At 45.0% G+C, this 25311-nt stretch overlaps 1 protein-coding gene across 1 annotated transcript in view; it reads left to right on the top strand.

Annotated features, from left to right (window-relative positions):
• Nucleotides 1-255: 255 nt before the first annotated feature.
• The window catches only part of LOC135373642 (uncharacterized), a 69711-nt gene continuing 44655 nt past the window's right edge, over nt 256-25311 (top strand). Inside the window, exons 1-8 of the mRNA XM_064606741.1 lie at nt 256-262; nt 8512-8597; nt 9203-9274; nt 9363-9410; nt 16575-16717; nt 23605-23667; nt 24690-24841; nt 25125-25165. Coding sequence (XP_064462811.1) covers nt 8549-8597; nt 9203-9274; nt 9363-9410; nt 16575-16717; nt 23605-23667; nt 24690-24841; nt 25125-25165 — 568 coding nt within the window. The 5' untranslated portion in view covers nt 256-262; nt 8512-8548. The remainder of the gene's footprint in view (nt 263-8511; nt 8598-9202; nt 9275-9362; nt 9411-16574; nt 16718-23604; nt 23668-24689; nt 24842-25124; nt 25166-25311) is intronic.

The following is a 25311-nucleotide window of genomic DNA, read 5'->3' as shown; positions in this document are numbered from 1 at the left end:
GGATCGATTTGATTCGCAGCTCGAATATCGAAATTCGTATTCGCTTCGGAATTACAATCCAACATATAAATATTCGCGTCGATATTTAAAAAAAAATTGGAAAATTGCCAAGTGAATATCCTGCGAATGTTGTGAATGTGCGAGTGTTGGCCACATACCGAAAGAACCATGGTCATGCACAAGGGTACATGTTGAACCATTTGTTAAGTTGTTGCTAGTGTTTGACATGAGGTCGGTGTCACTTTCCAGCGACTTCATCAGAGTAAGTATTCACTTCCGCATTCCAGATCGAGCAGCGCAACACTACTGTTTCCTACACTTTTGTGGCGTCACACTCGCAACATTAAACAAGGTGCTTCACCTAACGTGTCACAAAAATGTGTTAAAATCTACTTGCATGAGAAGTCTCGGCTCAACGGGACACTTCCGCAATCTTTTACGAAGACGCAGGATCGCTTTGATCAATTTTTTTGATCGGTTTAATCACGATAAATTTAATTTTCTAAATTCAACTCCGAAATATGCGAATCCAATGTCACGTTGTTGTTTTTTTATTTGCCAAAAACAGCGCATGTTGGATCTGCCCCGTACGATCACAACATGGGTGTCCCACCAGAGAGGCAAGAGTTACGCGAAAACAGAAGAAAAAGTCACTGTCCTCTTTCTTTCATTTCCTACTCAGTGCCTTTTTAGATACCTCTGGCTGCCGTTATCATCAGAAGCATGGAAAAAGGCACTGAACGGGCGGTGTCACCGGTGCAGCCGGCAGTTCCTGCCTCTCGAAGCGACGAGTTTCGTTTGTTTGTTTTTTTTCTTTCTCTTTCTTTTTTCGAGGTCTTACCACTATAGCAGGGCAGTTTATTTTGTGATGGAACACGGTATATCCGACATGCATTTTCTGTTTGTGGCAAAAAAGGAAAAGAGAACAACACTGCCATTGACACTTCATTGGCATGTTAAAGTGACATTGGCTTGGTAAATTTCGGGGTTGGATTCAATTGATTAGATTTATCACTACTGAAAACTGATCAAAATGCCTCTGGGTCATGGCACAAGTTTGTGGAACAGAAATACCATTGACCACATGATTTTTGGGCAAGTAAATTTATATATATTTTGAACCGTTAGGTGAAACACCCTGTATAATACAATGTAGGTAAGCTGAAATTGCCTTATCATTACTGTATCTAGGGTATTTATTTATTTATTTATTCATTTATACACAAAATCAACCACCTTTTGGTTGTCAAGGCATGAATAATGCATCAGGGTTTTTACAAACATAAGACAAGTTATTAAGAGTGAGCTTTAAACAGTGTTGTACCCGTTACCGAAATATGGTATCGCGATGCTGACACTCTTTACTTGAGTAAAAAGTATCGAAATAGCGATATCGATACTTCTTATTTAAAGTAACGGTGTACCGCTACCGTTAGTAAGAAAAAGAAACGCGATACTTTGGGCGATACTTTTCTTTGAAATACGGAGATGTCGCAACTTAGAAATAACGCCTACGTGACAAGTTTTGCAGTGAAAAGACAACATATTTCATATGTTGCTCGGAAACGTTATGCTTGACTTTTATCAGTGGCTGATTCTTGAAATTGTTCTCTGCCATCCTTGCAAGTCGTGGTCTCTCCGGCAGCTGACAAAGCCCAGTGTGACATTTGCGTTAGTGTCAGGCCCACACATACCATGGAATCCAATGCCCAAAAAATGCTATATCCGAAGTTAACAATGTCACAGTATGTGAGCCTGACTCAGTGCGAAACGGCAGCTTTGCAGTGGAATTCAGAGCGCACTGTCGAAGTCTTGACCTCTGTTCGTTGACATAAACTCTTCTGTTGAACCCACTTTGGTTATTTCCTTCAGTTTCAAAGAAAAACGGTGAACACGTGTTTGGTGTAATTCCATAATTCAGGATACGAAGCACGTAGGCGTCTCTGCAAGCTTCTTGTCGAGGGCTACGCGGACCAATGAGAATGAATAAGAGTGAGAAGTGTGGTCAGTGAAGAAAGGTGGGGCACTAAGAATTATGGGTATCGGGAACGATACAGAGATCGCGTTACCATAAATTTGTAACGGAAATACTTTTGCGATACCGACTTAACAAAGTATCACGATACGCATTCCGATACCGAGCAACTATCGCTTACTGTAACGACGTTACTTGTAACGGCGATACGTATGACACTGGGGTTAAAGGAATGAACGGATAGAATCCAAACCAAATGGAGTACATGCAGCGCGTGGTTCATCTATCTTGGTAACTATTTTGCTATCAACAACATCGACATAAGGCAAGGCAATAAAGACAACATTAAACCAACGAACGCATAGGATACAATACAGCGCGATGGAGTGCACGCAACAATCTGTTCAACAAACTTCGTAACGGTTTTGCTATCCACGACATTATGCGTCAGTTCAGTCGATGTTCTCAGGATGAAGGAAACCTTCTGCGCATTAGTATGTGACCTTGGGAAACTGACATGACAGTGGTGTCGAGTAGGGTCTGGTGGTAACCCATTGAATGGGATATATTCCTTACCGACACGCTTCAAACAATTACTTACCAACTGAATGCTTTAGATTGTGTATTTTGCGGTGTGTTGCAAGCATGGAAGATCGAGTTCAGCGAAGAGAGGAGAGACATGGTCCATATGCGGTGGTGGTTAATCGAATTGCCCTACTTTAAGTCATTTGAAGTAAATATGCGCAAGGCATAGTGTAAGCATCTAAACATCCCATATTACGTCGGCCTATTTTAAAATAGGGCACATGGGATACATAAGCAGATAATTAACTTCCTTGTGTGAACTGTCGCAAGGTGCCCCTTAAGTACAGTTTCCGATTAGCTGTTCGTTGTTAATGCTATATGTGTGGTCCATCGCAGTTGCGAAGTCAGTGTAACAGCGAAGTACGTGACTTCATGAACCGTTCTAAGCGCGATATTGTGAATGTAGTATCCATGACGTAATGGGGTTTTCTTATTAGTAAAGGACATTGGTACCCACTTTGAAACATTCAGCTGCACCTGCCAGATATCCGCCCACTGAGAAAACCCGTGTAAGGAACCATCGAGACGTGGCTGGTCGTCAATAGCCCTAAGCGATTTGCGTATAAGTTACATGTAGGTGTGAGGTTACCTAAAAAAATGTTGAGAAAGATTAAAAAGACAAAAAAGCGAACCCCACCCCAAGAAAGAAGTCGACCCAAAAGTGAACCTTGTGGCAATCCTAATGGTACTGGTAATGTCTCGGACTGAATGTCACCGATAGAGACGTACTGATACAAGGATCCAATGGTCCAGCCAAGTTATCAATTGGTCGTTTATCAAGACACAACTCAGATTACTCAATATCATTCTATATGAGACGTGGTCGAAATACTTTCAAAAGTCTAAAAAAAGTCATTACAGTCAATAATTAATCCCTTCTAGGGAGTTACCCTGTAGTGGCTAAGCTAAAGAAGTGTTCACTGAAGTGATGAGGAAGTGCTGAGTCGGAACTGAAGTTTATTCGGTCGGGCAAGATCCGTGGAAAAAGGAAGATAGTGAAAACATGCCACGAGAAGGCGTGGCGCCAACTTCGTTGAAGCGTTGCGCCACAGGGTTCTCCCCTGGACTCCGTACACTCTAAATCAAGTAACGCATATGTAACGGTTAAGTACCGCTTGGCCAAGAGGTACATTTTTTAAAAAATGTACCTCTTAAAATTAAGAGGTACATGCGCCCTCACATGCGGTACATGTAACGGATAGCGCGCAGCGATTTATGCCTACCCGTCGGGATGGTTCCCCTCCTCCACGATATATTAACAGCCCAAGGAAGCTACGCTGCACGATAAATATAACAAACAAATACCTTTATTCGAAAATTATATGCATTTCACGGGGTGATGCTTGTCCATCGCGAGCTTGTATTGTCATGAAGCACAGACGCCGAACACACGGGGCACAACGTATATGGATGAACGATGACCACTGCATCTCTCCTTCACCATTGCAGCTGCTCTGTGGTCACGCTTCTTCATCTCTTCCACACCTTTGGATTGCTGTCCTTCCCCAACTTCCGTTTCTTCCGTAGAACGTAACACCAACCACAATGGACGATTGACTCACCCATTTACGACATCGCCTGGACGTAACCTAGGAGAAAATAAAATCCAACAACCGAAATAGCTTGCCTGAAAAACATGCATACTTGCTTGTGTAATCCAGATGTAAAGTGCAATCTAGGCTCAACTAATTCACGCATCAACGTCCGTGCATGAAGCACAAAGCAAATTGTCTCCGTCCCTCAGTCGTTGTGTCCAGCCTGCCGGTGATCAGGACCACTGGGAATCAGAGCGAAGATAAACGAAAATGTGTCGTGCAGACGAATAATTACTTCAGAGATATAATACACACCTTAAATGACTCCAATCTCGAAAGCGTCGAACGAGTTTCTTCGAAGACCGAGCAGACTCGTCCTCGCTCCACGACGTTTCAAAACAAACTGATTTGCAGCGGTTGCAAGAAATGCATTCTTCCCAAACGTGCGATCCTTCACAGTCACGGGTTTTAGTTATTGCACTTCTTTGACAGAATCATAGTGCTCATCCATTATGGCACTGCTGCATAAGGGAATTTATTGACTGGTATTCGGAATCATGCGAAATATTTTTGCGGCGCATGGATATCGTGAGACGGCGTTAGTACTCATGCGCCGGAAACACGCATGAGGTACAGCTGCAGTTGATCGCGCTCAAAAGGTACCTAGCCGGTACGGATGGGTCTCGGAGCCCTTGTACCGTTTGAATTTCGCAGTGGTCGCGAACTGCACCTGTTGGTTGAGGACTGTACCTCATGTGTACCGCTTGGCCCAGGTGCGGGTCCTCTTTCATGCGGTACATATCGGGTGTCGGATTTAGAGTGTAGGGGCTAGCAGCCCAGGACACGACATGGGCATATGGGGTACATATATCCAGGATTTTCCCCATATCGGTTCAAACTGGGAAATATGGGGCCCATATTGCCCAATTGGAGCCGATATGGGGAAAATCCTGGTAAAATGGGTACAACATTGGACCCGTATCGCCAATGACCAGCCAGTATGGGTCCAGCATTCTGTGCTGCTTGGGGAACGCCACGGCGCCTTCAGAAATCAACAGCCTCAATCAGGGTTTCAAAGGGGTTTCCATGCGCTGATATCAAGGAAGACTTCTTCCCTCCCCGATAAGGCCACGGACGGCTGACTAAAGCACTTCTACGCCTCTACAATTTTCGTTGTGTTGCGTGGTACCACATCAACAACCGTATCTTGAAAAGTCGGACTGTACCCACATCTATTTCAGTGCAGGACCAGATGCCCCGAGGGTGTGCCACCCAAAGATGACGCATGTTTTCGAAGCCTAATATTGGCACACCGACCCGTCTGGCCTATATAAAGTAGACCACACGTTTATAGTTCCATGCAACTAGAATCATGTACATCAGCTCTCAACCACCAAATAAATTGCACTTAATTTTCCGGCTGTATGTTATTTGTCGTTCGCACGAGGAGGAACTCGTGGAGAGAACAGACTGATGAGGTCAGGCGACAATCAAGCACATATCCATACAATACCTTTTATTATGATTGTGTGCATACACTGAAAATACAGACAAAGAAAATACCGAACAGCTAGCTGTGTACCACAGTACGTATATGAATATATGTCCTAGAAAAAAGAAAAAGAAGAAAAAGCAGGCACCAGGTGCATACAGAATGCGTGTACACCACAGACTGACGCTACGCTGTTATTTTGTTCACCTTTCGTGTAGGGCCACGCTGTCATCCGCGACAGAAACGTGATCTTCCTTGTGTGTTACGAAACGAATTTAATGACAATGGATAGTCATGTTTAGTTTCTAATTATTTTGTACAACAAAGAGAGGATGGTTGAGAGCATCTAAATTTTAATGAGAAAAGACTTTCACGCAGAGGCTGCAAGACTAACATCAAGTTACAAAAAAAAGAATATATAACACATGTTGTGTGTGCTATGCTCCTACACTCTAAACATGTCTGTTATTTTACGGAAAAAGTAAATGAAAACATTACTCAGACGCCGTCCGTAAGATAAGAGAAAGATAGGGGAAAATAAAAAAAGAGAAAATTGAGGTCTGTTTACGGTCAGCCTACTGCAGAAAAAACTAAAGAATAAAGTACTGTCAACTTTGTATGTATAGATAGGTAGAAATCCAGCGAACCGGTAGAGAAGTATGAAGGAAGTTGCCTCCAGAGCCAGCAAACGACTGCCGTCTTTCCCCCCACGCGGCCCTCCTTTCTAGCCTGAAAAGGCGAACCAGCAGAACCTTACGATTCACGTACACCAGCGCCCCACAAACTGAAAAGAAACACGAATTCAGGTTGTATAACATGATTCTTCATTCACTATTGCACACTATCAATTATTTTGAAAAGTAATTTGTCCGCTCATAATACTGCTGAGGTAAGCCCTTGACGTCTGATATTGCTTAATGCTTCAGGCTCGATGCTGCAACTTTCACTAAACTGTAGGCTTGTCAACGTTGAAAAGTCCATGTGTTTTTGACTCCTTATTCATTTCGCAAAATAGGGCGAAGCAATTGCCAAGGCTGTGAGCCTCAACCTTCCAGGCATACGGCGAGCTTCTCTATATGTATGGTCACCTTTATACCAAATGCAATAATAGATATACGGTTTCCCACTCCCCCCCAAAAATGAACAGAATATACTTAAGACATTCTAAGCTACAATGAAGAAAATTACTATTCTCGGCTAGCTATGATAACCAGTAAAAATGAATATCTTACGCCTGCATCAATACAATCTGACGGTTTCAATGGCGGTCACAAGCAGATGCATGAGAGCCTACGGAAATTACACATAAATGTTAACTGCTACCAAAACAAATCCCAAAACAAGTCTAAACCGGAACGCAACCTAAATACACCGTACCCATCAAAAACCACAGAGCTAGCCGTTCTGCAGCCAGTTTACTCATTTATTTTGCGTTTTCGATTATTTTGTGCCGTAAAAAGTTGACTGTTACAAAAAGTACTTTTCCATTAGAAAGCGTGATCCCCTTAAGAACAGACTAGTGAGGTTTATTGGCGCAACAATGGAGTACACTATCTGCATGTCTCAAGGAGGGAAGAATCTGTCACGCATCGCCTCCGCCTCAACGTCAGCCGCAGTCCTTCACTGCTGTTCAGAGTGGATCAGCAAGCCACACCCTTACGTTCTAACTGGAACGTTGAGGCAGATATTCGTCACCTTCTCGAATGCCGCCGTTCCAAGTCCTTTCGCGACAAGTTCAAGCCTAGCCTGACCAGCCTCGGATACTCCATCTCTCTCTCGACACTAATTGGCACGCGGAGCAGTGGTGTAACCGCGGTGCTTCTCCACTACCTTCCTGATACCGGTCTCTTCAGCAGTCCGTGACATCGCGTGTGTGACGGCACAACACTTATGACCTCGGACCCCACATCGCCTTACTCTTAACTGCCCCAAGAATACACCCTAAGGAATTACTTAATGAGGAAGAACAAGACAGCTCCCCCCCCCCCCCCCGGCTGACTTTTCCTGTGAAAATAAATAGAACCTCCACCCCCTTTGAGAACAGCGTAATCATCGCTACATGCGGTATAGACACCAGGATGGCACCTCAATGAAACTTTGTTGACTACATGCTGCCTTTGATGACCCCTGCAAAAATAAAATCAACAAAATGCAGTGTATCGCTAAACCAGTAAGAATAAAGTGTACTTTCTGCTGCGTATGATATTGTACACGTGATGGTATCACTACCACGTCGAGTATGTTGGTTGGTATTATAAGCAAAAACTTTGCTTTAGTGGTTACTTTTCGCATTCCATCATAACATTAAATAGGAAGGTAATTAATGTCGCGAATAATATGAACTATATCGCGAACAGAAATAGCTTCGGAAAGGCAATGTCGATACCCTCTTAAACCACTGAAGCTTGTAAGCCGGCATGATCTTGCACAGCTGCTGCAACGCTTTAGTCTCTAGATCGCCGATCCGTGGAAGGTCCGTCGCAAAAATCAAATGAAACCTAATCGAATCCGACCCGTTTTTTCTGCAGACACCATGTGTGAGCTTTTCTGACATACATATATGATATGTCTGTGGTATATCTGATCTCTCTGATATATCTCGCTCGCGAATAATGTCTTGAAGCGTTTCGTGAAATGGAGCTAAGGCTAATTACGATAGTTTTCGCACAGCTAGTGCTACTGGTGCAACGGTCGTGGTTGCATTGCCAGAATGTCATCTGGCGGACCATAGACATACGTGTATTACTGCGAATTAGGTGTCGCTACTTTGACCGTCGAAAGAGAATGTACAAGGGAAAAAATATGCTATTCCACGGTACTGCGGCAGTAAGAACTCACCAACTAAAGAGCGTCTCCCACTAAGTTTCGATGAACTCGAGAAGTTCGCATGTTTAACGTTTTGTTGTTGCTTATTTCGTTTCCAGAGGCCTGGTGTTGGCCTGTGTATTACTTCTTCTTGCAATGGTTATCCTCGTCATCGCCGCAAGAACCTGGATGCTCTTCAAGCAAGGTAGGAACACTGGAAATAGTATCTTCCTCAACCAGTATGTGCATGTTAAATGTGAAATAATATAACCTCCTGACCTCCCTGTAGCGTATTTATGCCAAAGCCAAATTTCAGACAGCAAGATATATTGGTGTATCCGACTGCCGAGTCAGTATCATTATTTAGCTAACCACCCTTTTTCTGTTTCCGCTTTTGTGCTGAAAAGTGCAGCCTTACTGGCTTGTGCTCCATGTATCACAGTCATAACCACAAGGCGGCTGTGCGTAAGTGCAGAGAATGCACAGCAGAGATCCGATCAAGAGTGATCCGTTTAGAATCATGCAGGTGATACACTATTTGTCTCTCATGTGTCTGCTGAAACTGATCTGCTGAAAGCGTTTCTCTACTAATTGCTCTCCATTTCTACGACTGTCGTTCTCCCGTGTTGATAGGCATGTTAGCCGCAAATAAGATTTCCCGAACAACATTTCGTCCCTCGTGGCAAATTTTGTGACGGATCAGACTGTTGTCTGTTTCGAACTCAAAATTAGCGGCAACGTTTATTCTGCAACAGTTCCGATTCGTTTGCTCCAAGTCCTGATTTTTGTAAGAGTTGCTCGTCTTTACAGATTCAGGAGACATCCATCATCGAGTCCCATCGACGACGCCAAATGTCATACATGGCACATCCACTACAACGCGTAAGTATTAACATCGATTGAAAAATTTGCAGAGTTAAAGATCACAGACAATACTAACATCCGAAATTCAATCCCAAATGAACCTCAGAGGATACGACGACGCCAAAACTCACACGTAGCACAACCACCACAACAAGTAAGTATGAACATCAATTGAAACATTTGCGTATGTAGGGATAAGAGAAAATATTGACATCCGAATTTTAAGACAATGAAAAAAATGGCTAAGAAGCAAGAAGCTCATGAACATTATGTGAAACCCTGACACCATATAGGGAAGACGAAGGGAGACTTGGTGTTGTGCCTGTCCCTTGGTGGTCCGTAGTCTCGAGTATTTACATTATGCAAATTTTAAGATTGAATTTTAAGCATGTAAAGAGAATACCATCACTCATAACGCCAAAGTAACATGGAAAAATCAATTACCCTAAATATCCACGTTGTCAGTCAGACACTCCAGAGAAACGCATTTGATGGCTTTGGTTTGCATCACCGGAAGACGCGACACGGCGTGGCAGCTGACGTCATGGAGATTTCGGCTCCCGATGAACACTGAGATCGCCATTGTCATGTTTAGTGAATTTGCAATCTCCTTTGTTCCACTGTTCATCGAAAAAGCCTGAAGCCTTGCTCCTTGCTTGAAGCCTTGCTTGAAGGCTTCCAGCCACTTTGAAAAAAAAATGCCCACGCAGATGAGTAGCTACTTCCTGTTGGACTCTGCATAGTCTATATGCACTCTTTGCCATGCTGTTTCCGGCTGCTCCCATCGAAGTTCCTGACACAAGGGCGCCGTTTCCCAGTGTAGTAAGCACTCCGTGCAGCTATTGACCATCTCATCTATATCAATGCCTGGCCACCACACCAGACTTCTAGCGAGTGGCTTCATTCGTGATATTCCGAAGTGCCCTCGGTGCAGTTCCATGAGGACCCTGCTGCTACGGATCGGTGGAATTAACACTCTGTGTGCTCGAAGGATGCAGTCCTGTTGCAGCGTGGACTCTTCACCACCCCAGTTCCATTTCTTGGCTTTGTTGACGCCCGTTTTGAGTTCACGGCTTAGTTCTTGCAGTTCTCGGTCCTTCTTGTGCTCAAGCAATTTCATTGTAGGTCACAGGTAGGCTGTAAACGTACTGTAGTTCAAACAGTTCAGCATCACCCAGTTGTGGAAATCCTTCACTGGAGCGGGGAAGTCGCGACAGGGCATTTGCGCTGCCATGCAGTTTTGTATTGTGGTACTTGATGTGTTACTGAAACCCTTGCGGGTACAGAGCATAATGTTGCATTCTAGCAACCGCTAGTATAGGGATGTTCTTGTCTCGTGCAAATATTGAGATCAAAGGCTTTTGATCTGCACTTGGAGGAAGCTCCTTGCTTACACCGAATATAATGCTTAGAGCCTCTTGGTCTATCTGAGAGTACCCTTGTTCAGTCTGACAGTGTCTTTTGTGACACTGTCTCTGGGTACATAAGAAGGAACATTGGTCTGTGCTGTGCACCAGGCAGGTGGCAACTGGCAGACACGTTTATTGCGGCGGCGTCACCTTGATGGCGTCCACAGAGGGTGCAACAGGGCTCCCCCATCTAGAGTGTCGTCCGGCTGGAGACGGTCAGAAGAAAGCGACCATGTCACAGTCTTTCGAGGTGTGTAGGCCTCGGGCTTCAGTGTGGCTGAAGGAATGGGAAGTTCAGAGTACGTGTTCGAGGGAATGACGGTGCAGACGTACGCTGCCTTCGCGTGATTCAGGGCTACCTTGTCGGGTTCGCAACTAAGGCAGCCGATAGTAGTAATAACTGGACACAGACTGCAGCCAACGCATAACTTCGTCTAAACACGATTTAATTAGTAATTAGAGCTAATTGGGACCCCCAGATTCATCGGCACCCTCCAGGGAGTCATTACACTAATTGTGGAGCATGTATCTCGTGTCCAGACCAAGCTGTAAATTGGCGGCAACCTCCGTCCATAAAAAAGAAAAAAGAAGAGATAGAAATAGAGTGGAGAGGAACAAGTTATTCAAAAATCAACGACGCCGTGGCGAAGAAAACTGCTCCGAAGCGCCCGCCACGTTGGTAGTTGGCAACGGGCAGTTGCAGAGATCGACGACATGTGGCCACTTAGTTGCAAGGCATCACACCAGATGGCGCCACCATCACCACTCTATGCGAGAAAGACAGAAAACAACAAGATACTAGCGACAGGTAAAAATGGCAACACTGTTAAACAAGTCTAGGCATGCGAGAGAAAAGGTCTAACCGCTACGGGGAAAACTACACATCGGGGAAAAGGCTTAGGGGGCGATCGGTTAGGCCTAACCACAGCGTCACAATACTATACAGCTAACACAAGGCGGGAACCACTGGGCACACATCACTAAACATGCGCCAACGCGAACAAAAGGCTGGCTCACTGCTAAACAAGTGTAAACATGCGTGTACGGCAAACATGTGAGAAAAGGCTTAACTCGAGCGTGGTCAAACAACACAGAAACATCGGCAAATCACTCGTTGGTCATCGCAACAGTCTAAACACGGGGTCAAACAAGTCTAAACACGGGGCACGGCAAACATGCGAGAAAAAGAGCGCGGCAAAACATCACGCAAACATCGGCAAATCACTCACCTTTTCCCCCATGGCGACGGTGCAACTGCTCCATCGGAGAGCCAGGCAGAAACTGAGCGGGCGCGGGGACTCGAAGCAATTGAGCGCACGCCTGCTCTCCACGACAGCCAGCGAGCAACTGACTGGGACGCCGCGCCGCAGCAGCTACCCACGCACGCGCTCCTAGCACCCTCTGCGCCACCCACCGTAGGTGGTTTCGGTTTCACTCTATGCTCCTCCCGCTGCGCGCGCGCGCTCCTAGCGACGATGGGTGGCTTCTTCGTTTCGGTTTCGCTCTCATTTCTTTGCGCGCGTTTATCTGTATCAAGGCAGCGCGCACCGCGCTCGCGTCATCAATACGTGAAGATGTTCAGCTAAAACTCATTTCAAAATTGTTCCCGCACCCATGCTTCTTCGGAAGAAGTGGAGAAGGTATGTTTCAACAGCGAAAGTCCCCGGAATGAGCTGGTCATCACTGCTTTTCGCTACGTGATAGACAGGGTAGGCTTTGGCAATATAGTAGAGATCTCGCCGGGGCCGCTGCAGGAGATGGTGCATCGGATCTACGCCCGTTACAAGAACGTCTGTATAACGGTTCCAGACGGACCCCTGGGACTGATGAGCGAATTTGTGAGCTTGGCCAATGCAGAATTCAACTACATCGCTGCAGACACCGTCGACCTTCTCGCTCGTGCCATTCCTCATATTAAGTACGCCCTGCGGAAACAGCGACATTTGCAAGCAGTCTACATCGTGAACTTTGTCACCGACTTATTGAAATACCACTTGGTTATCGACATGCAATGCATTAAACAGTCCGAATAACTTTGACGAGACCCTTTCACTGAAACATCTTTATTGAATACGTACAAAAGAGTTCGTCGATAGATGCCTGCACTTTGTTCCACGGTCACTCGATTCACGAGGACGCTCATGGTCTCTCTTGCCCGATGCTGTACAAGGTGGGGACGTAGTGCTATACAGGCAGGTAGTTGGGCTATCGGGGTGGTTGCTGGACGGCTGTTCCTGTGCTGCATGATATGCGGCGACAGTGGCTATCGCTTCCTGAACAACAATACCATACATAGAATACACTCCCTCAGAGCAGAGCTGGACTACTTACATTTTGCTCACCAAAATGGCCCGCATCGCCGATGGATGCCCCTTGTGGGCTTTCGATCCACTGTCGTAGAACCAGGGCGCCCCATCCCCCTCCTCCTCGCATTGCGCTGGTGTTGCGCTTGAATTTGTTTTTAGGTCAGTTGGTCAATTGGTCTACAAACGAGCAAAAAAGTACACCTTTGAACCGCAAACGTGGCCGTGTGAGAACCTCGCAGTTGAAGAACGTTACCGGTTTGTGTGGAAAGCCATCAGTTGGCCAAGCAGAACTATGACGCAAATTCAGGAACGTTCAAAGGAGCATAACCATTGCAACTGATGTAATCGTCGCCAACAAAGTACTGAAACACATAGAAGGTGTGATCCTGCTGCCGGTCCATACACATATTGAGCCCGGAAGAAAATATAGAAAAAAGGAACAAGAAGAAACAGTGGGCGGGCCACCTACACACAGCAGAAGTCTTGGCAGTCTGTCCCAATTTCCAAACGAACCCGTGATTCCACATAGAACCCCCCGGAGTGTAAGAACCCAACACAGCATTCTAGCTGTTTGCCGCAGTGACTGGAAGCAGACGTATTCCAATAATTGCGGTAAATGGCTTGTGGTTCGAATAGAGAACGAACTATTTGGCAGAGCTGTGATGGTGCAACTTCTTTATGCTTAAAAATCATGCAAAGAGGTTCCTTCTGCTTGTGGGCTTAATATCATTCGGCGCATGTGGCATCATTCGGCTCATAACTCGCATCATTTGGCATGCGAGTTTTAGTATGCCGTTGATAAGGTTATCGTGCCTATCGGAATCAATTGCACTGGTGCGTGACTCAGAAACACATCCGCTGATTGGTTCTGGTTGATACGATTCGACGCAAGTCACATTACCAACGTTACCAACGACCTGCTAAACCGCTCTGTTGTCTGCCAAACGTGGACGTATGACTTGCCACTAATGAATCCTTGCCACTAATCTTGTAGTAGATCACCGCACCAATGCCTATCGAAAGTGCATCCTCCGCCAAGTAGACGGTCTTGGTGGGGTCGAAGTGTGTCCAAGGATCGGTAGGCCAGACATATCGTCTATTATCCTGAAGCACTTTAGCGCATGCAAGTGAACGGCAATCTCATAATTCCAGAGATTCGGAAATGTCTTCACAGTACTCTTCACTATCCGCAGTACCGAACAAAACAAAGCTCGGTCATGGTTTCCGGCACTCGCATATTAGCAAATGCCAAGACATATGCGGTGATAGCTGAAACTTCTTTGCCTGTGCGACTTGTCCTAGATGTTTGACCTCTACTGACGCTTTTGAAGTCGTTGAAGAGCGTTTCAGGTTGCAGAGTTGATGAACTAGCTGCTACTTCCATCAAACCCTCACATTTCAACGGCATCGAATGATTAGGAAGTGCCTTTGTTGAGAGTTGTTGAGCAGTGGGATCTAGGCTCAGCTTTCCCAGCTTAAGTCATATATCCCTCCATTATATTACACAGTAATAGTGTGTCGACCATTAGTCGAACCTCTGTCGCGGTGGCGTTTATGCCAATACTTGATCCTCATCTCGAAAAGTGGTCACAGTGTTCGCAAGGGATGGACCAATAGAATCTCCGAATCCTCGAATCCCAGTGCCCAAAACGGCGAATAAGAGCATTTCGATCCACCAAGCACATTATTTGTATATTTTTAAAGGTTGCGCCTCCGGTGTCCACAGAAAACCAAATAGATCTGTGTGGTGTGTGGTTGCATTGTTCTGGACTGAAGGAGTTCAGGAAGGAACTCTCCCATTACACGCTTAAAGGCAATATGGTTTCGGTTTTGATCGTTTGTTACTTTTATTGAAACAATGCATACTCGGGAGTTTCTCCTGCAGTCGATGAAACAACGTCATAGTTTACATTTACGAAGTAGATTCTAGAATCGTAGGCGTGGTGGAGTCGCAGAACCGTCTTTGGATTCGGATTGGTAAAATTGGATTCGTCCTACTTCTAGTCCTTACCTGTCGACGGCCATACAACGCATGAGAAGTTCCCTTCTGCACACGCGTTGGCTATGTACCATTTAGAAACCAACTGTACAGCTTTCCTTTGTGAAACTACAGGAACACTCGACAATGGAACATTTCCTGTGTTCCCGAATATCGGCACTTGGCACTTTACTTACATGTGTTGATGTGGGTGTTGTTCGCGTTGACGAGGCTCTCGTTCTGCCTGAAGAAAGGCTTCGGCGATACGTAAGGCATTATTGATACCAACGACACTTGTTGAGCAAAGCGAGCTTTGAGTCGCTGATCCTGTAAAGTGGTAATGAAAGCCGTGAAAAGCAAGGAACGTGCAAGAGTCTTATTTTTGTATTCGCATAATGTTACGCCGGACCGCTGCATGCAAAGACATTGGCGTTTCGTCTTCAAAGTTTTACACGTTTTTTTAATGCCCGGTTACGTCTGTTGGAAATATTCGATGGGACTTCTCTCATCACTTGCGGACGGATCAACGAGACTCGAACCGTGACACTCTGTGCTCCCTAGAATCGCTACGAATTGTCCAATCGACAACTGGCGTGTTTCCAAAAATGAAGGAGGCACACGTGAAGGCATCTCTTCCGGCTAAAGGCCAAAAGTCCGTTGCACAAAGAGCCTCGAAGTCCCAGCAGATGCTTGCACAGACTGAGTAGCACACGAACGTCTGCAGTAGCAGATGAAGCAAGGAACTTTGACTGATAGTATTCATTAAAATGAAGTTATTCGCAGTGCGGTTCCAAACTCGAAAATCTCAGTCGTACTGACTCGTGTCAGATGTAGACGTTCAGCATTGCCCCGCTTTTAGTCTTTGTCATCTAACTCATCATGTAAATCTGTTATCCTGGATCATCTCATTGCTCATAATTGTGGATAGCTTTTAACTGCCGCACTCACTTGTTATCGTCATCCTCCCCTCTCTCTCTTATCCTCATCTCTCACACACTCACCATAGTTATGGCGCTCTTTTCCCTTTACCGCTTTCGTGCCACTACACCCATACTGTCTCTCTTTGACGTGCGCGGGTTGGGAACGCGCACCATTCAGTATCGCCGGCTAGCACCACTCCACCCGTTATGCGCCTTTAGACGCAGAACATACCGATCACTTGGTAAGACGATGGCAAAAAGTGAATGAACTGAAAAATTACTATTTGGCAATAGAAATCGATATCGATTAGCTGTAGTCCGTTCCATCAAATTAACGCATCAATGTAACTCATACCAAATTTTATTTTAACTCATAATTCACTTCCGGTCAAAAAAATCCTAATATCTGCATAAGAACGAATCCTGCACCAATGGCGGGAGAGTACAAATGTTGTGCTGCTGTACAACTGTTTATGCACGTTGGCCCCACACAGTTCCCATTGAATCCATTTCACGAGGCGCACTTAACCTTCAACATGGCAAACAAACAACAACAACAACTTTATTTTCGGCCTTGGAGAGTGGGGAGTTTCATCGCAACAGGCGATACTCTACCCCAGTGCTTGGTGGAATGGGGGGAATAAAATAACGAGTAACACGTAAATATGAGCAGAGTGCCACTGATGCTTTCATATTCAATTACAGTTACAAGGCGTCCCCTGACCGACGAAGAACTGACTAAACTGGCTGAAACGCGTCCCATCACAGTCCTCTTCGTCGGTGACCACAGCTACAGTACGATATCGAAGGAACAATTCCTGATATATGCACAAAGCCAGCTTAACATGGTAAGTGTGAAATAGATGTACGTACTGCGTATGGTGGGAATGTGTAGAGAGAAGGTATGTTTCTCACATTGTGGGAGAGGTTGTCTTCATGATAGAGCTTGCTGTGAAAGCTATAGAACTCTGTACTTTTTTTAAGCAAATGGATACGAAATACTTGATTGAGTCCACTTCCTGAGGTTCACCGGACCCCAAACTCAACAAAATGAACTTGTCCCGAATTCATCCACTAGGATGCATTCTACTTGCTGGGTGATTGTCCTGCTTGTTCTACCGTTTCAGGAAAACCAACTTGATTTGATCATGATGATGATGGTGATTACCCAGCCAAATACGCGCTCTCCACTATGCAAAAAAACACCAGAGTACCTAAAGTCAGGTGTAGCACGGATGCGTCTGCTCTACCGGGTGTTTAACGAAAGGACCTCGGCTGAATAATTCGTAAACAGGTGGTACCAAAGCGGACCTTTCTTTTTGGTTAAGACATCTGCCGTGAACTGAGTTGTGAGCGGCTCATTTGCATACTCTCACGAATAAAATACACATCCCATTTTTCAATTTTATTTCACACACCTACGGTATATCTGTTTTATGTATGGGGACCTTCAGCGAGAAAAATTCGTAAAAAAAAAAAAAACTCGTCGACGCATAGGACTTTTTCGAGCAATTAATCGGTTTCGGTTTACATATTTCTTGCGCGGAGTAGTGCACCAATGTGCTCTTTCAATGAGCTATCCGGCTGTCTATGTCGTGTTCATCCGATTAGTACATAACACGGGGCGACGGAAGATTAGGAACAGCAGCAAGATACGCATCGCTATGCTTGGCATTGTATATGAACGTGACACGTTTGTTTTTTGTTTTTTTGAATATGTTTCGCTGAAGGTGCCGATACGGGAAACAGTTGTCTTGAATGCGTGCAAAGTAAACTTTAAAAATTAGGATGATTGACTACTTAGTGAGCGTGTCCATATGATCCGCTCACGACTCAGTTGATGACCCATGTCCCGAGCATGTTTACGAAAAAGAAATTTCTTCGATGGCCCCACCTCTTTACGAACTATCCAGCCTGGAGACCTTCGTGAAACAACCGGTATATGCCGCACTGCAAGAATGCCGTCTACTCTACACCCTTTCTCCTGTAGGACGATATATGTGCAACTGACTTCCCGCTGTCTTAATGACCGGCTTCCTGACCATAAACGAAGCGAGAAATGCAGAAACTCCGATGTCTACCTTCATCATCTAAGTTTCCGGTCATGTAGACTAACACGAGTACTGTTTGCCATGAGACCATCGACAAACAAACAAAAACTCTTGCATTTAATAAGTTCTTTGCTTCTGTATTTACGCGTGAGGACGCGTCTTCTGTGCCGTCTCTCCCTACTCTTACTCATGAAATGATGCCACCCGTCGTGATTAATGCTGATGGAATAGTGAATATCATTGACAGATTAAAGCCCTCTGCCGCAGGTATTGACGAAATTAACGCAAAAGTACTCAACAGCATTAAAAACCCCTGCAGTAGCTTCCTGTCCCTCATTTTCTCCCAATCATTACTAACTGAAGCCGTGCCCAGCGACTGCAAGGTAGGCAAGCTCGCCCCGATCTTTAAATCTGGCGAACGTAACCAGCTGACGAACTATCGTCCCATTCGCCTTACTAATGTCTGTTCAAAAATAATGAAACACGTCCTATTTTCAAACCTAATATCATTCTTGGAAACTAATAACCTTCTCTCACCATTCCAACACGGATTCCGCAAAAATTTCTCGTGTGAGACACAATTATCTAGCTTTTCTAATAATCTACTTTCCAACATGGATCATAACTGCCTAACTGACGCCATTTTTATAGACTTTTTCAAGGCCTTTGATCGTGTGCCTCATGAACGATTACTTTACACGTTAGCCCGCCTACGTATAAACCCGCCCGTCGTTGCTTGGATTCGCGATTTCCATGACAGACATGAATACACATCTGTCAATAATTGCTCTTCCCCTGGGTCACGCGTTATCTCAGGCGTCCCACGGAACTGTCTTGGGCCCACTCCTCTTTTTGATCTTCATTAACGATCTACCTGATGGTCTGTCTATTTGCCGACGACTGTGTCATTTACAGAAAAATATCTTAACTCCTCCGATCAATCACTGCTTCAGGACGACCTTCGCCGCGTTCAGAACTGGTGTTCCGGATGGCAAATGAAACTAAACAGCTCGAAGTGCAAGGTCGTTCATTTTACGAGAAAACGTTCCTAGCTTTGCTTATTACATTAACGACCTCCCCATTGAGTCCGTAACCTCCTTAACTTATCTTGGAATCACCTTCACCTCTGATATGTCCTGGAAGGAACACATAACCAAGCTCACCGCCAACGCTAACAGAACCCTCGGCGATCTCAGGCGCAATCTTAAACATGCTCCCATCACAGTAAAGAAAGTGGCTTACGAATCACTCATCCGCAGTAAGTTAGAATATGCCTCATCCATCTGGAACCCTCACCAAGACTATCTTTCGCGTGAGCTCGAGAGTGTTCAAAACCATGCCTGTCGCTTCATATGCTCTAATTATTCTCGTCATTCCAGCATAACAGAAATGAAATCTAGTCTTCAGTTATCTCTACTTAACATCCGTCGCAAGGTCGCACGTCTCACACTACTGCACAGAATTTACCATCACCTTCCATTCCTTAAGGACATCCTCATAACACCGCCTGACTACGTGTCATCTCGCATTGATCATCCATACAAAATAAGACGTCCTCAATGCAGAACATTAGCTTACTCTAACTCATTTCTGTCTCTCGCAATAAGCGAATGGAATGGTCTACCCGAATCACTATTAAACATATCAGGACAGTGCTTCATTTGGCTCACAGTTGTCATCATATCTCCTTTGCTAATGTGTTTTTACTACGATGTTCACTTTTGGATTCATATTTTTTTTTGCATTAATGGCTTATTATGTACGGTGTACGGTGGCTCTCATGTATTTTGAATTATTATTTTTCTTTTTTCATGTAAATTCAGGTTTGCATCATGTTTGTAAATGTTCATATTTTGTCAATTTATCCACTCCCTTATGTAAAGCCCGCATGGGCATTTAAGGTGAAATAAATGAAATGAAATGAAAAAAAATTCCGCATAGCATTGGCGATTGTGTCGACGGCAGGTTGTGTCAGGCAGGTTGTGTCAGTCTCTCTGTGGTCCTCGCCCCGGGTGCTTCGCGACTTCGTTTGTCTTTTTATTCTGTCCTAATTGAATGTTCCGCAGATTTCCCTCTCTGCACTAGATTATTCTTTCTACTTCAACATCCGGGGAATAACTGTACCATAAGGGAAGCGAAAAACAAAACCGTAAAACAACCTTGTCTGGTGCGGAGTTTTCTTCCGTGTTTTGTTCATTTCTAACAGTTCAATGAATCACATATCGGCCGACATATTCTCTTCTGAAGAGCTGTCTATGCGACTTCCTCTCCCCGCTCCATATCTCTTGACCATTTTTGCAGACATATTTGCAGGGGTATGATTTCTGAGCCGATTGCGCATTTTTGCGCCCGGGCGATGTCCTCCCACATCCTGTTAAAAAAAGTCAAAATATTTAATTTCCTGCGCCGCTGTGCACCAATTATCCCCCCATATTGAACAGCAACAATACTAAAACAGAAGTGCGTGCTTGCACTTGCGATACCCTAGCTCACGCGTCCACCTAACAACAGTGGCTTTGTCGACTATCGAGTCAGTTCAAGCCATACTACGCTATTTATCTAATCCAATCCGAGTCCACATGGTTCCGGTTGTGCTTCTGGTGATACACGGTCTGCGGGCGCGCTCAAACACGTATTGCGGTACCTACATGGCTTTGGTATTGTCGAAAGTAACAGGTAACACAGCCCTGGAAGCTGATATTACAGTCGTACCCACTGGAGAGAGACTCCTTCATTAACACATGCCGTTGATCTTCACCCGCCATCCTCTCGGTTCTCTGAGAAATATTTCTACTTCTAACGAATCGTGTACGTAATACGTTTCTAACAAACGCTAGAGAGTCGTTGAGAACGCTGAAGGTCATACAACAATCCGGCTCACAGGTGCAGCGGCACCGTGAACTACGCAATGGCCAGACTGGGCCGACCGAACCCCAAGCGCATGCTCTCTTAATCTGTCATTCACCCACCTCGCAGCGGGCCAATATGGCATCATCCACACGACAGTTGTATCTAGTACACTACTACTGTTCTGCACTAAACAAAATCCCCTGCATGCTTCTTCCCGCAACACGGGCGTTAAAAACTCGACACCGTCTATGAAGCCTGCACCACTGACGCGTCCTGCTCCTGACTAATCTTCTTAGGTTTATGGGATAACGCATGCACTACGGTAACCCTACCATCTCCTCTCCCAGGCTCACGCTACGCTCTCCTCCCTTCCCTTAACAGATTGTAGTAACCTCTCGCTCACACAATTCAAAAATTCATGAGTGTCACCCGAACGAGACATGTCCTTCTGTCGAATAAAATAAAAAGGAATAAGGTGCATAAAGTGCTGCAAAGTTTTACAGGACGGGCAGCAAGGAGTCACACAGAAACAAGCGCCAAGTGGTGTTTTCAGTGTTATTCTCTTCCGAAGCCAAAACAGATCCTATTAATTGCTTAGAACTCGACCAACCGTAAATTCGAGTGCCTGCTCGCCTGCGACACAAAACCAAGGGTGAGCTGTACATGTTTCTTTCGATTACGAAAAGAAAAAAGAAATACTCGAAGCGAGGAATTGATCGAAGCATTAGCTCTGTATCACTATGTTTCTTGCAGTGCAACATAACCGCGCGTTGCTGTCCTTTCCACGAGAAATGCTCCATGTATCCTCAGTCATCCTTTTTGAGTTGTACGTTGGAATACTCTTTATTTAAGAGAAATGTCTATCATGTCTCAGGATCGGCCGGAAAAAGCAAAACAGAACAAATGTGTTAGGGAGTCTGAGCATGTAAATTAAACGAAGTATCATTACTCGCCCCGCTATCCACCTATAGGGGCGGGCACAGGACGAATCTGAATTACTCTTCAAGAACAGTCCACGAGCGTTATCCCTAGGACGTTCTGGGGATACAGCTCGATACATGATGACACTGTGAGGACGTCATGAGGATCGTGCGTGTTCTCGGGCATAGCATCTGCTGTAGCAACCGGAAAATGGTGATTTAGGGCATCTGGGATAAACCACAGGATAAAAATTACCACTTACTTGGTTTCCCGGTTGAAGGTGAACAGTTGCCGTATTATGCAACCTTGAAATGCATTCATTGATTTATTAGTTGCCTAAGAACAACTACATGAATGACAATGGGATGAGGTGATTCGCCGCAACAAGTCTAAGAGCGATGACGGAATACATAGGGAAATGTTTAACCTTAGTAATTTAATAACATTCTAATATTAACAAGAGCAGGAACAAAGATTTACAGAGACCACATGAACAAAGAAATCAACGATGAAAGTTGAAACTCGCTGAAAAGGTTAGCCAGCTGTTCAGCTGGTGTTTCGAAGGCATCTATCCGGCTGTCACGCACCGCTATTTTTTTTTTGCCTGGTAACTGCGCCTCCATTGTACTGAATACGGGTAAATGTCGATCGTGTCGTACGATAGTTATGGATCATGAGAACGATTTCCTGCAGAGTACTTAGATTTCGCGTTAACCATTTCATGGCCTCTTTAATGCCAAACCCGCAGCGCGTTATCCTCTCTAGTAAGCTCCTACATTTGACCCATATTGGCAAAGCATTACACGCAATTTCAAGGTGTCCTCGCATTTTATTTGTTTTGTTTTGTTGAAGTTCAAGGATTGCCATCGCGTTAGTCCTGGGTGCCCTGTATTTTCCATATTATGAAGTAGATGAGGTACACCTCGGTTCACCCGGAAAAATCAGGTCAACTAGTAGAGAACAATTCAAAAATGACAACGGGCATTCCAAAACGTCATTAAAAGCTTTCTCGTGGTCAACACGCGAAAGTTCAAGCTTCAAAAGGAAGCTTCATTGCTGTTTTTCAGTTATGTGCTTTGCAGAAAGTCGCTGAGAGAGCCCACAGCTACCCATATTTGCAGCGGAAAATGTTGCAACGTTGCGAGATCTCTACTCACAAACTGAACACAGAGCCACCACTGTATATGTCCATGTCCGGAATCACCATGTACAGCTTGAGACAATAGTTGACATGCACGGCACTGGCGCATGTCTTCATCGCAGAGGTCGTCTGCATTATACCAGGAAGAGGTCGAATATGAAACTTTTTTGTTGTTCCGTGTTAGCGCCGCGAAGCAACTGTGGCTATGAGCGGCGTACAGATGTGGACCGGTGAACAGGGAATAGCATAAAGAAGTTGGGGGCAGGGGAGTTACTATGCGTGCTGGGCCGACTTCAGGGGGAACTGGAAAGTCTCAGGAAAGCCCCGGGAAAACCTCAGACAGAACAGTCGGCGGTAGGATTCGACCCCAACACCTCCCAGTCAAAAACGGGTGACTGACTATTCTATTCATGTATCAGTATGTGTGTCCGCCCTTGTTTCCTGTTTTGATGTCACTGCAATGTAGACATGCGGCACGGTGCTGTCCCGTGCACTTTTTCCCCAAGCTGTACAACACTGCTTAAACCCCAACCAATGGTTGGAAAAATGATTTTCGCTCTGCGTGGAACTCGCCATTAGCCACACTATACGATGTTGTTGGAACTTATTCTCGGACGAAGGTAATTCTTTTCTGTAATTTTTACCGCTATGTAATCTACGAAGCTCGAATCTACGAATTTCGACGCGTATGACAAAATTCGACGGGTATGGCAAAAACACTGCATAATATACGAATTAACGGACACTGTCTATCTCTCTTCCTGTGTTCCAGATCAATGCAGCCTTTGCAGAAAATAACATCAAGCTGAAGATGAAAGTATACGACACCTATGTGGTACGATTTTATACTCGGCTTCCAGACATGCATTAGCATTAGTGGGCCTATTCATACAGAGGGCAACCACTGAGCCAAGGTCCTGTCATGAAACCAGGTTGAGGGCAAGGCAATTTCATAGCAGCAACAAATTATTGGAACATGTTTGCAAGGGACGTTGATATCGCAGTGTTCTGTGTTTCAAATTCAGTACATCATTAATGGGCAAAAATAAGGCTACTTTCGTTTCCGACCCGTGTTTCGCTCCGACAGAGAACCCACCCAGTTTCAGACAGTCCTTCCCCTTTGGTATTACTTTCGCAGACACTACAGGGCCGCATTTACAAATGTTGCTGATGAGCTACATTTCGTTTCAAGTCTCGCCTTCCGTCGACACGCTATCGGTTTTCTTGTTTTACAGCAGGGCCTTGTAGGTCATTATTGGCTCAAGCAGGACCACTGCCTCATCTGTTATGGCGTATTAGTGTTCATGTTGCTACATTTGACAGCATACACCGAGTGGATATAGCTTGGGTATCCTTACTACGTGAAAGTTAACACGTGTCAAAGTCATCGAAAATGAAACACAATCGGCAATTCTGTCTTTCTCAGTTCAATAAGCTCCCATGGCGCAACGCGTGCTTCATTCAGCACTCTGATTTCTTGCAATCGTCCATTCTCAAACCCATGTAGTGCAATTCTAAACATTTTTAGGTTCAAAATATAGGACGATGGCTTGTCTTTAAGCCGCGGTTAGTAAAGTTATGCTCTGTACTCTTGCAATCAGACTCACTGCTGGAAGCAGTTCAGAAAAACTGAAGCCGAGTTCAACTAGGTAAAGAAGACTACCTTCTGTCGAGAGTAGCTTTGTGGGTTCCTCAGGAAAAAAACGAAAGCAGCGGAAGGACAGTCCCATTAAAAAATCTGAGCCTAAGTCACGGAGCGACCACACTGGCGGCACTGATGATGATAAATATTGAAAGCAACGGAATTTCATGACATAGGGACACATGCATGACTTTGTTAACCGTGTGTATTTCCAGCTGAATGAGGAACAGGAAAGAAACCACCTCGTGGAAATTCCTGGGAGACAGTTTCAGTCAATTGACTCAGAGAGAACCTCTGAGAGACTTAAGGGAAGAATAGTTGAATACCCTGGGGTCAACGAGTCCGACATCGTCTACGTATTTACGAGGTGAGTTCGAGGGAATAACACACGACGCAAGATGCCTCTCCTAGATGGCAGACCCCTTACAAGAAAATTCAATGCAAGTCGTTTCACGCCGAATGCAAGAGAATGTGTTTTAGCATAAACAGTTGCCCATTGTTCAACGTGCTTACTATCTAGGTTTTCACCAAAGCTATAGTTCTGTTTATATATTCTGCTGGTGTGCTGCTATCGTTCCGATCTTCAGTGCGAAAGTCAGCTAATGGTCATCAAAATGGCTCCATCGAAACTTAACGTGTGTCGTTTTCAGAAAGCTCCTCAGCAGGGAAGGTTCTCAACAGACTAGTTGGGGTAAGTATACAAGGCAGAGCAAGTAATAACCACACCTTAGCAGGGACAACATTGGGCCAATTATGTTACATGTAGGGCTTGGCGGCCTATAATACGGCGACATATTGGGCATCCCGACCTCCGACGCATGGTGCTATAGGCAGTGA

The sequence above is a fragment of the Ornithodoros turicata genome, unplaced genomic scaffold (genome assembly GCF_037126465.1).
Source record: "Ornithodoros turicata isolate Travis unplaced genomic scaffold, ASM3712646v1 Chromosome28, whole genome shotgun sequence".
NCBI lineage: Eukaryota > Metazoa > Arthropoda > Arachnida > Ixodida > Argasidae > Ornithodoros > Ornithodoros turicata.
The sequence above is the reverse complement of the archived record's forward strand: the minus strand, read 5'-3'. Positions and strand labels throughout refer to the sequence as shown.